Source organism: Trichosurus vulpecula, chromosome 3 (genome assembly GCF_011100635.1).
Source record: "Trichosurus vulpecula isolate mTriVul1 chromosome 3, mTriVul1.pri, whole genome shotgun sequence".
Classification (NCBI taxonomy): domain Eukaryota; kingdom Metazoa; phylum Chordata; class Mammalia; order Diprotodontia; family Phalangeridae; genus Trichosurus; species Trichosurus vulpecula.
The window spans coordinates 3291420-3302931 of record NC_050575.1 but is presented as its reverse complement, the minus strand read 5'-3'; the positions used below and the strand labels follow the sequence as shown (position 1 = coordinate 3302931).

General features: G+C 41.7%; 1 protein-coding gene across 1 annotated transcript; it reads left to right on the top strand.

The window, feature by feature from the left end:
* Window positions 1-223: 223 nt before the first annotated feature.
* Window positions 224-11135, top strand: SERPINA1 (serpin family A member 1). The gene is made up of 5 exons (XM_036749318.1): window positions 224-329; window positions 3823-4448; window positions 6331-6601; window positions 9676-9820; window positions 10859-11135. Exons 2-5 carry the CDS (start codon window positions 3824-3826, stop codon window positions 11048-11050), a joined length of 1233 nt encoding a protein of 410 aa, XP_036605213.1. The 5' UTR covers window positions 224-329; window position 3823; the 3' UTR covers window positions 11051-11135.
* The last annotated feature ends 377 nt before the right edge of the window (window positions 11136-11512 follow it).

Here is an 11512-nt window from a genome sequence, read left to right as displayed (position 1 = left end):
TCTCCAAAGAACTTCAGTTTAGGAGACTATAAGGTTAACATCAAAGATTCCCCTTGGGTAATGAGGATAAGAAACTTCTTGCACCCCAGCAGATACTGTGAGAGAAAGGGGAGAGCGCAGAAAGGAACAAGATTGCACCTTGACAAACAGACTTAGTCACTGTTTGCTCTGTACAAATAACCAGTTGTACTAGTTAATATTCACTGGAAGAAGAGCCTCATCCACCCCTTCCTATAACTACTTAGCTATTTAAATAACACCCTAGGAAACAAGAGGTTCTGGTCAGCTTCCCGGGGAGTTTCTGCAGGACTCTGGAGAGGGAGCTGTAGGTAATGTATTCCCCTGTAAAAACCTCATTCTGTGTGGTCTGAAATAGAGCTGGTGGGCTGGGAATCCTCAGAGCAGCCAGGGAGGATGGAACATGTAGTGGCTGTATTTCAGTTCTTTGAAATAAAACTAGAACTTCCCAAAAAGGAGGGGAAGAGGAAGACCTATGTTAATGGCCCCTCAGAATGAATAATCATATCCATGGTTATCTGTGGGTGACCTTGTTTAGTAGATGTGGCAATCAGCTAGTCATACTAGGTTTTAGCCTTTGCCAAAAAGGTCTTGAGGCTGCTTTTTAAAAGGTAACAGATGATTATGAACAACTTGCTTCTATTTGGCAGTCCACCATGAGGAAAGAAAGGCTGAGCTTGTGATCGGAAGGTATAGTTCAAGTCTTTGCTTTGGCACTTGCCCTGGGTTCCCTTGGATCATTTGCTTGATCTCTGTGGGGAACTCTTTCCTTACCCATAAATGGTGATAAAAATACAGGTGTGATATAGCTTGTAAGGTTGTTGTAAACACTCAAGTGAAAGACTGAATTGCCAGCTTTGATATAGCACTCTACATAGATTATCTCATTCGAGCTTCACAACAGCCCTTTGAGGTAGGCAGGTATGCAGGCACTATTGGTTCTTGTTGTTCATTCATTTCAGGCGTGTCTGACTCTTCATGACCCCATTTGGGATTTTCTTGCCAAAGACACTGGAGTGGTTTGCCATTTTTTTCTCCAGTTCATTTTACAGGTGGGGAAACTGAGTGACTTGCCCGGAGTCACACAACTAGTAAGTGTCTGAAGTTAGATTTGAACTCAAGAAGATGAGTCTCCCAAGCCCAGGGTCCTATCCACTGAGCTACCTGGCATTATCAGAGATCCATATTATTGTGATTTCAATATTATAGGGACTTTCCAGATGAGAAAACCTCTTCTACTAATGGCTGTCACCTTCTCTACAAAAAGTCTTAGAGAGAATCCTGCCTCAAACACTTACTATCTCTACAAGCATGGGTTCTCAGTTTGTATGTCTACAAAATGGGGTTGATAACAGTTGTCACTTAGTGTCATGCTCTGAGGTCTCTTCTAAAGCCAAGACTTCTTCTGTTACTTTTAGCCATGAAAGAAGGAGTGGCAGCGCCCATGACTAGAAAACAGGTCTCCTGATTCCAATATTCTTTCCGCTACCTTCCTCTATCCTTGAGACAAGCAAGTTGTAGAAACAAGATATACACGACCTACCGTTAGATGGCATTGCCCTGCTTTGTCTTCTCAGATAAAATAAACACAACAGGAGAGGTCATCACTACAGCTTCAGCAACTCAAGAAATATTTCTTGGGCCAAGTGGCACCTAAGACAGCAGGATTTGGTCTGGCAGAGATAAAAAGAGAAGACCTTTCAGGTAGAGGATTAATTTCAGTCACAGAATTTACATCTTTTAGAATCAAAAGAGTTTTCAGAAGGATGAATCCAATTCATAATCCTCCCTGGCCCCCAAGGCCCCAGGACAATATACTAGAGAAGTCGTCAACCAGTCTGCTTCAAGGCCTCCAAAGAAGGGAAACCCCTCTCTCCAAAGGCAGGATAGGATAGGAAAGCTTTTCCTTAGGGAGTGTTTCCTTACTTCAAGAACAAATTTGCCCTCTTGCAATGTCTACAAGTCCTCCTGGTTCTTCCCTCTGGGGCAGAACAAGAAAAACAGAATCCCTCATATGTGTATTGTTATTAATGCATAAGTCTGGGTGTCTCATTCTTCACTCAAAAAAAAATATATAGTGACTATGTGTGACCTATAGAAAATACAAATGCAGGTGAATTGCAGCTATCAGGAGCCTGGGGGGTCATTTGCTATAACTTTCTCAATTTACAAATGAGGAAACTGAAGCCCAGAGAGGTTAAGTGATTTGCCCAGAGACACAGAGACCTCATCAGAAGTCTGATAGTAAGTATCAGAGCCAGGATTAGAACCCCATGCCTTAGACTGTAATTACTGTGCTCCTGCCACCACACCAAAGCTGTCCTTCTCCTTAACTGGCTATTAAAGGTTTCAATCTGCCTTTCCAACCTTTTCACACAATTGTCCTTTACTCACTCTAAGTTCAATTAACCAATCAATAAGCATGTATTAATTAAGCACCTACTATGTGCCAGGCATTCTGCTTGGTGCTGGGGATAGTGAAGTGGATAGAGTATAATCAGAATCACAGGAGTTCAAATCCTACTTCAGACACTTCCTAGCTGTGTGACTCTGAACAAGTGACTTAACCTCAGCCTCAATTTTCTTACCTGCAAAATGACACTGAATTCAATGGCCCCCAAGAATCCTTCCGGCTATAAATCTATGAGCCTATCAAATACGGTACAAAAGTCGAGCAGTTCCAGCACTCAAGGAACTTATTTTTTATTATGACCAAATTGTTCCCTCTTCTTGCCTCCCTCCATTCACACAGTCTGTCCCTAAAACCTAGAACACACCCATGCTTTCAACGTCTCTTCCTATTGAAATCCTTCTCTTGCTTTAAGGTCCACTCAGATGTCATTGAGGCCTTTGTCTTTACCCAAATTTGGCACAGCAACTTGTCTGGAGAATTTCTTCCCTAATTGCAGTCTTCCTTGCATCATTCAATCAATAAAGATGTATGAAGTGCCTACTATGGACCAAGCATGGCATTCAGATTTCCTCATCTTCCTCATATTTATGTGTGTACATTCCTTCCTTTAGCCACAGAGTTTCTTACATAGTCTTGATTTATCTATTGCCTCTGTCTGCCTCTATCTCCTTATCTCTTAACTCATAATAACTCATAATAACCCTACTTTACCTTCCTACCACTGAAAGCTCCTGGAGAATAAGAAGCCGAGGTTTTTTGGTTTGGGTTTAATTTTTTTGCATATATGTCTCCAGTGCTGAGTACAAGGCCTGTATGTAAGTATTTAATACATTTTTATTTCATTTTATTTTAATAAATTATTTAATATTTAAATATTTTATTTTAATAACTTTAATAAAATGTGAAACTGAATTGAAGTATGACTTCAGTTGGGCAGCTAGTGGATGGAGAGCCAGGCCTGGAGTCAGGAGAACTCATCTTCCTGAATTCAAATCTGACCTCAGACACTTACTAGCTATGTGACCCTGGGTAAGTTGCTTCACTGTATTTGCCTCAGTTTCTTCATCTGTAAAATGTGCTGGAGAAGGAAAGGGCACACCACTCCAGTATCTTTGCCAAGAAAACCCCAAATGGGTTCACAGAGAGTTGGACACAACTGAAACAACTGAACAATAAATTGTTCAATTTGAATTGGCAGGTAGGAAATAGTAAAGCATTCCTGGCAAGGGGGAGGAGGGGAAGGAGGAGATAGATCTAGCTATTTAAATAACACCCCAGGAAAAGTGTGGAGGCAAGTCTAAGGAAGGCATATTGGAAACTAGAAAGAAGAGCAGTCTAAGCGATGTTTAAATGTTGTGCTACTCCAACTGTGTGGCCTTGTTCTCTTTTAGAATGATGGCGTTCGCTCTGAAATTTTGCCTGATTTTGGCTGGGCTATGCAGCCTGGTCCCTGGCCGCCTAGCTGAGGAGCTCCCAGACAGTGAAGACACTGCAGATCCACTCTCTGCCAGTCACAGAATTTCCCCCTATATGGCTGATTTTAGCTTCGATTTCTACAGGCTGCTGGTTTCTAAGTCCAACACCACCAACATATTCTTCTCTCCAATGAGCATCTTCACTGCCTTTACCCTGCTGGCTCTTGGGGCCAAATCAGCCACTCATGATCAGATCCTGCATGGATTGGGTTTCAACCTCACTGACATTTCAGAGAAAGAAATCTTTGAGGGCTTCCAGCAGCTTCTCCATACACTCAATCTACCTGGAAATGAGCTTCAACTGACCACAAGCAATGGCCTGTTCATAGACAAAAAGCTGAAACTTGTAGAGAAGTTTTTGGAAGACAGCAAGAAACTCTATGCTTCAGATACCTTCTCTACAAATTTTGAAGACAAGGAGGCTGCCAAGAAACAAATCAATGACTATGTGGAGAAGGAGACCCAAGGAAAAATAGTGGATTTGATTCAGGACCTCCACCCTGATGCCGTCTTCGTTCTGGTAAATTGCATTTTCTTTAAAGGTAAGATCAGTCCCTGAGACAGAATTGGTTCCAATCTGAATAGAAGGATAGTCAATACCAAGGAAATAAAAGTTATTTTTCTGAACTATGTCACAGTAGCAGTTTTCTTAAAAGGAGTAATGATGGAGGAAATAATCCTGTTTTTTCCTCACAACCCTCTCCCAGCAGATGTTCAGATGATCACAGAGGAGGACACTAATTGGCTGTTTGATCTTTGGCAAGCCATTTAAATTCTTGGGACTCCTGTTTTACCTATAAAAAGAAACCACTGGATTTAGAAGATCTCTGAGCTCTCTCCCAGATCCTAATTTTCATGTTCTAAGGTTTCTTCCAAGTCTAGAATTCAATGATCTATGCTATAATGTTTGTTTTTAATGTACTTTGTAGCACTGACACTCACCTTGGAATATTGGAAAAAATGCTGGACTGAGATAAGTGGATTAGAGACGTGGCACTCACATGCTGTTTGACCACGGGAAGCTCACCTAGCTTCACTGATACTCAGTTTACAGCAGAGGGACTGGGGCTAGGGGAGGGGTAGTACAGAGATTGGGAGTTCTCAAAGATGTCTGTGGAGTGACAGTATTTACACTGACAAGTTCACAGTGTTGTTAGGAAGCCAGTGCTTTGTAAGCTTTAACTAAACGTGAACTATTATGATGCTTTACCTTCTAGGGCCCCTCCTAGGTCTAGTATCATATGATTCCCATAGACCTGCCTATGCTGGGCATCTCCTGACATGGGCAGAAACTGCAGTATCCCCTTTTGCCAGGTGTTAACTCCATATAGTGTCACATAGGAATAACCTTTGATCATCAAGAATGGGCGTCATGCCTGCCATCTGAAGATCATTCATGCTTCCAGGTCTTTGAATTCTCTGCATCCCTACCAAAGATTAGGATAGAAATAGAAAGTGATGACAAAGTAAGAAAACCCATTTTGATTCCTAAGTGACTCTTGGAAGGTTTGTGGAATGACATAAATGGCGACTGATCTCTGAAGAGCATCTGGATAAACTGGAAATGCCATTGGGCTTACACTACAGGCAAAAAAAGGCAGCTGGCTTCCTAGATCCTAGCACCCACCCTGCCATTTAATTAACATTGTGCAAGCCACTGTCCCTCTCTAGATTTCAGATGCTGATCTATAAAATGAAACAGCTGGAATAGAGGATTTCCAAGGTCCTTTCTGGATCTAATGTTCTACCTTTGCTTGGTGTGGCCACTGGGCAGAAAAACTCACCACCTCTTAAACTCAGTGGATATGTACAGTAGTTACAATACACTTGAAGAACATTATTCCTCTCCAAAGTTCTGTGAGGCAGGTAATGCAGGTATTATTATCACTAGGTTACAGATGCAGTAGCCTGAACTTTAGGGAGGTAAAGTGCTTTGCTCACGGCCATACAATTATTCGTTGGCAGAGTCAAGACCCAACCTCAAGTCTTCTACCTCTACGCCCAAATTTTCCTTTCTATTTTCCCCCGTCTCTAAAGATCATTGAAAACGCTAAGGTGATTTCAGTTGTTTTGCAGTCTTGTCTGACTCTTCATGCCCCCTTAGGGGTTTTCTTGGCAACAGTACTAAAGTGGTTTGCCATTTCCTTCTCCAGCTCATTTTACAGATGAGGAAACTGAGGCAAACAGAGCTAAGTGACTTTCCCAGGGTCACACAGCTAGTAAGGGTCTGAGGCCAGACTTGAACCCATAAAGAGGAGCCTTCCTGACTCCAGGTCTAGCACTCTATCCACTGCACCACCCAGCTGCCTCGAAATAATAGCTGACTATTACTAAGGCAGTAGGAGTACCTCATTGTCCTGCCACTGATTTTTCTGTCTTTGCAGCCCACACAAATTCACAACCTCATGCACATTCTCTTGTTAGGCAAATGGGAGAAACCTTTTGAAGCAGAGCTCACTACGGAACGTCCCTTCCACGTGGATGCTGAAACAACCGTACCTGTTCAAACAATGAGCCGCCTAGGCATGTTCCAGGTGACTTACGACGATGAGCTAGCCTGCTGGGTTGTGATGATGGACTATCTGGGAAACGCAAGTGCCTTTTTTATACTGCCAGACACAGGGAAGCTAGAACAGGTGGAGACTGCCTTGAGCAAAGAGCAGTTTCAGAAGTGGTCAAGAAACTTGAATCGCAGGTAAGTCTTTGACTCTGCTATCAGCAAATTATTTGTGACTTCTAGTACCTCTGCTGTTTAACTTTTTTCAGTCTTTTCCAGCTCTTCATAATCCCTTTTGGGGGTTAGAGTGATTTGCCGTTTCCTTCTTCAGCTCATTTTACAGATGAGGAAACTGAGGCAAACAGGGCTAAGTAACTTGGCCAGGGTCACACAGCTAGATCTATCTCCTCCTTCCTGACTCTAGGTCCAGAGCTCTACCCACTGTGCCACCTAGCTGCTCCTAGGACCTCTCCTCCTCCCCGTTCTCCCAGTCTCTGCTCTTGCTGCATTTCATTTGCCTCCCCTACGCCGGGCAGCCTCAGCGTGATGACCAGGCTTTAATGTCTTGACCCTGTGGTTGACCAGTTGGACGATACACTCTTCTCTGTCCTGGAATCTCTTAATCCTTTGTCTTTTGTAAGAAACATCTGGCCATCCTCCAGTGCTGGGTCATCCTCACTCTCTCGCTATAATCCATGCAAGACAAAGGACTCCATGACATGCAAAGCGTTTTAGAAGCGTTATCTTATTTTATTCCCCCAACAAATCTGGGAGGTAGGGGCCATTATTACCCCCATTCTATAGATGAAGAAACTGAGGCACAGAGGGGTTAAATGACTTGCCCAAGGTCACACAGCCAGTAAGTGTCTATGTTGGTTTCTGAACTGAGGTTTTCTTGACTCCAGGACCCCCAAGACCCCAAGCGCTCTGCTCACTGCACCGCCTCGTGCCTCTACTACAAGTAACACTTTCTGACAAATAAGGAAATCACCTTACGAAGCACGTTCCCTGGGGGTAAAACGTTGGTCTATAAATTGTCAGCAGAAAACAGGGATGTGTCCTTTAACCATGACAGTAAGGCGCCACTTCAGCTGCCATATCTGACTGGAGCTCTGCTGTCCTACTTGTCAGCTTTATTTATTCTTTTTTGTTGTTGAGTCATGTCAGTCGTGTCTCATTCTCCGTGACCCCATTTGGGGTTTGCTTGGCAGAGATACTAAAGTGCTTTGCCGTTTTCTTCTCCAGCTCATTTTACAGATGAGGAAACTGAGGCAAACAGGGTTAAGTGTTTGCCCAGGGTCATATAGCTAGTAAGTGTCTGAGGCCGGATTTGACAGGTCTACCCTGACTCCAAGCCCAGCAAGCTATCCACTGAGTGCCACCTAATTGCCCTTTATTTATATTACTATAGAACCATATATGGTTCTTTGCCTCTGCTTTCTCTGCTCTGCATAAACTCACAAAAGTATTCCCGTGCTTTTTTCAGAATTTGTAAATCAATCCCCCAATCACTAGGCTTCCAGCTTTTGTTATCATGAATAACGTCACCATAAACATTTTTATGTATGTGGGTCTTTTTGTCACCATAAATAAGTGGTTAACTTTTCTTACTGTAGCCTCTCCATGTGTCTCTTCATTGCTAAGGGGTAACCAGAAATTTGGATTCTTCGAAGAATGTTGTATTTCATGATTTGCAGCCAGATGGAATAGAATTGTTTAGCAGAGTGTCCAAAGGAGGGAAGGGATAGTTCCTCTGTCCTATGATCCACTTGGACTACACCTGGAATACGGTGTTCATCCTGGGTCTCATTTTAGAAAGGTCACTGAGGAGGGCAGCCAGGATGATGGAGCTAAAAAAAAAAACTATCCCTTACAATTATTAAAAGGGATTCAGGATGTTTAGTTAGGAAGAAGAAAAGACTTTTGGAGGACTCCATCACTATCTTCAAATCCTTAAAGGGATGCCATGTGAAAGAAACATTAGACTTACTTCTGCTTGGCCCCAGAGGGCAGAACGAGGACTGGTGGGTGGAAGTTGTTATACAGATGCAAGTTTCACTTAACTGTAAAATGGAACAGTTAATCAATAAGGCAGTCCATCAATAAGCATTTATTAAGCACCTACTATGTGCCAGGCTCTGTGCTAAGTGCTAGGGATATAAATACAAGCAAAAAGAAAGACAACCATCCTTAAAGAACTTACATTCCAGTGATGGAGAAAACATGAAAACGACTAACTACCCGCAAGATATAGGCTGGATAAATTGGAGAGAATCGATCATAAAAGTGTGCTAGAATGAAGGGAGATCAGGAAAAGTTTCTTGTAGGAGAGCTGCCTAAACAAAGACGGGGCTCCCTCATGATGTCATGGGATGTTGAACTAAAGTACACCTCAGAGATCATCCATTCAACATCCATTCGAGGAGCTTTTATTAAGCCTCACCATGTGCAAGTCACTGAGCTAGGCACTGGAAGAAAGTGGGCGGGGGGGAAGAAAAAAGCTCCTGCTTTAAAGGAGATTACACTCAACAGGGCTGGGGGAGAGTTAAGAGAAATAAGATTCATACGATTTAAAACCTCTTCATTTTTCACATGAAGAGAGAGCGATTTCCTTAAGCTGAAGTTGGATAACGAAGTTTCTGAGGGCCTAAGAGGTAGATGCCCGTCATAGTCAGGAAGGATATATAAATTAAGAAAAACTTCTGCTTCTGGGCAATAAGGAGTGGTGAATGTGGTGATATAAAGGACCATGAGAGGGCTCGTATGAACTGGTGTGAAATGAGGCAAGCAGCATCAGGAAACCATACACAAGAGTTATGATCATGTAAACAGGAAGATGAAAAACAAAACATTTGGAACTGAAAGGTACGAATTATAACGGCCCTTGAAGAAAAGCCATAAGAAATACATACTTCCCCATCCTCTTTGCAGAAGCCAGGAATGATGGGTGTGGAACACGACAAATAATTTCAATCTTTTTTGATAGATAGGCTAGTTTTGCTGGTCTCTTTTTTTCTGTCTTTCTTATTCTTCATTATGGAGATGTCTCCCTGGGAGGGGAAGAGGGAAGAACACACTGGGAACTGTAATATAAAAAACAGAAACTACCAATAAATATTTATTTTAAAAAGAATTAATACTGAAACCTTATGTGACATTTTTAACATTTTTATTTTATCATTTATTGTTTCATTTATATTTATATGTGTTTATCATATATTTTTATTTATTTTTCAGTGATTATTTTTTCTTTTATCTTCTTTTATGAATAGGGCAATTACTTTATATTTTCCAAAAGTTTCCATCTCAGGAAGCTATGATCTGAAGGTCCTAAGTGATATGGGCATCACACACGTATTTGGAGAACAGGCGGATCTCTCCGGAATCACAGAGCAAGCAAAGCTGAAGCTTTCCCAGGTAAGTCTAAGAACACTAAGGGTTGTCTTTAGTTTACATTCCCTCAAATGGTACTAGTGTGATTATAGCAAGAAGAATTCACATTTGCATTTTGCTCTAAGATTGAAAAGCATTTCCTTTATAATAATCCTGGAAGCTAGGCAGAGTAAGGACTACTTTCCTTATTTTACAGGTGAAAAAACTGAGGTTCAGAGATGTAAGGTGCCATCATTAGTTTGAATAGAGAAATGAATCAAAAGATCATTTAGCTGAACTGACCAAATAGAACTGGCTGCTTTGACATTTTAGGGGTATAGTCTATGACTCAATCATTCCAAGGGTGGGGGCTGGGGGAGGGGGAGTGTTGAACAACTCATCCGTCACCTTCTCGCAGCAAATAAATATAAAAACCTTGTATTTGACAAGTGTAAAGACTTAAGAATTTGGGATAAGAATTCATTATTTGGTAAAAATTTATTGGGAAAACTGTAAAGCAGTCAGGCAGAAATTGGGCATAGACCAATATGTTACACCTTTTACCAAGATGAGGTCAGAATGGATCCACGACCTAGATATAAAGGGAGAGATTATAAGAAAATTAGAAGAACATGAAACATATTACTCATCAGACTTATGAATAGGCAAACAATAAATGCATAATAAACCTTCTCTATGAAATTTTCTCTGATCTAGCTGGCCAGAATTAAGTGTCCCTAACTTGGCCCTTTGTTGGTATTCCCTCTTATCATGCTGTACCTGATATTCTAGCAATCTAGATTATAACTTCCCTGAGGAAAGGACTATGTTTTATGCATCTTGAATTCTCCTTTATGGCCCAGCACGGGGCCATGCAGTCAAGAAATGTATGTTGAATTGAGTTAATGAGGCAAATTTCAACAACAAGGTATTTGTGCTTTTTCCAAACAACTCACTATCTGGCCCCCATCCTATCAGATCAATGTCCTTTCTAGGTCTTTCCTAAGAATTGGGGGAGGGGTGTGATGATGTCCAGGAATTCCTGCCACTCTCCCTGCACTGTGCTGTTCCTTTTCCTTCTAGGCTCTGCACAAGGCTGTTTTGAACATCGATGAAAAAGGAACTGAGGCTTCAGGGGCCACTTATTTGGAAGCAATACCTATGTCCATTCCCCCTACCGTTGACTTCAACAGGCCTTTTTTGATTGCCATTCATGAAACAAAAACAAAGAGCACACTTTTCATGGGGAAAGTTGTGAATCCTTCTGGAAATTAACTTCAGCAATCTCTGACCCCCAAGATCTCTCAGTGTTTGCTCCTCTACAACAGAATAAAGCAGCAGCATCCTCCTCACACCTGCACCTCCTGTGTGGATTCTCAATATTTTCCATACCAATTCATTTTAATGATTCATAGGGATGTCTACAGATCATTAAGGCAAATGGAAAGGGAAGTAACTTGTGACAACTAAAATCATAAACATAGGATATAAAAGTTATAAGAGAATTTAGACCTCAGTCATTCAGAGCTAAAAGGACCCTAAGAATATGGTAATAATGATGCTATAGGGAACCTTAGAACACAGACTTTTATGGCCCAGAGATAGATTGAAATGGATTCAGTCTTGTGCTCTCAAAAATTCTCTGTACCATGTCCCATACAGATTTCCCCTGGGTCTATCAGAATTTAACTGATTTTTGACCAATCCAGGGACTCCCTTGGAAATATCAGAATATAG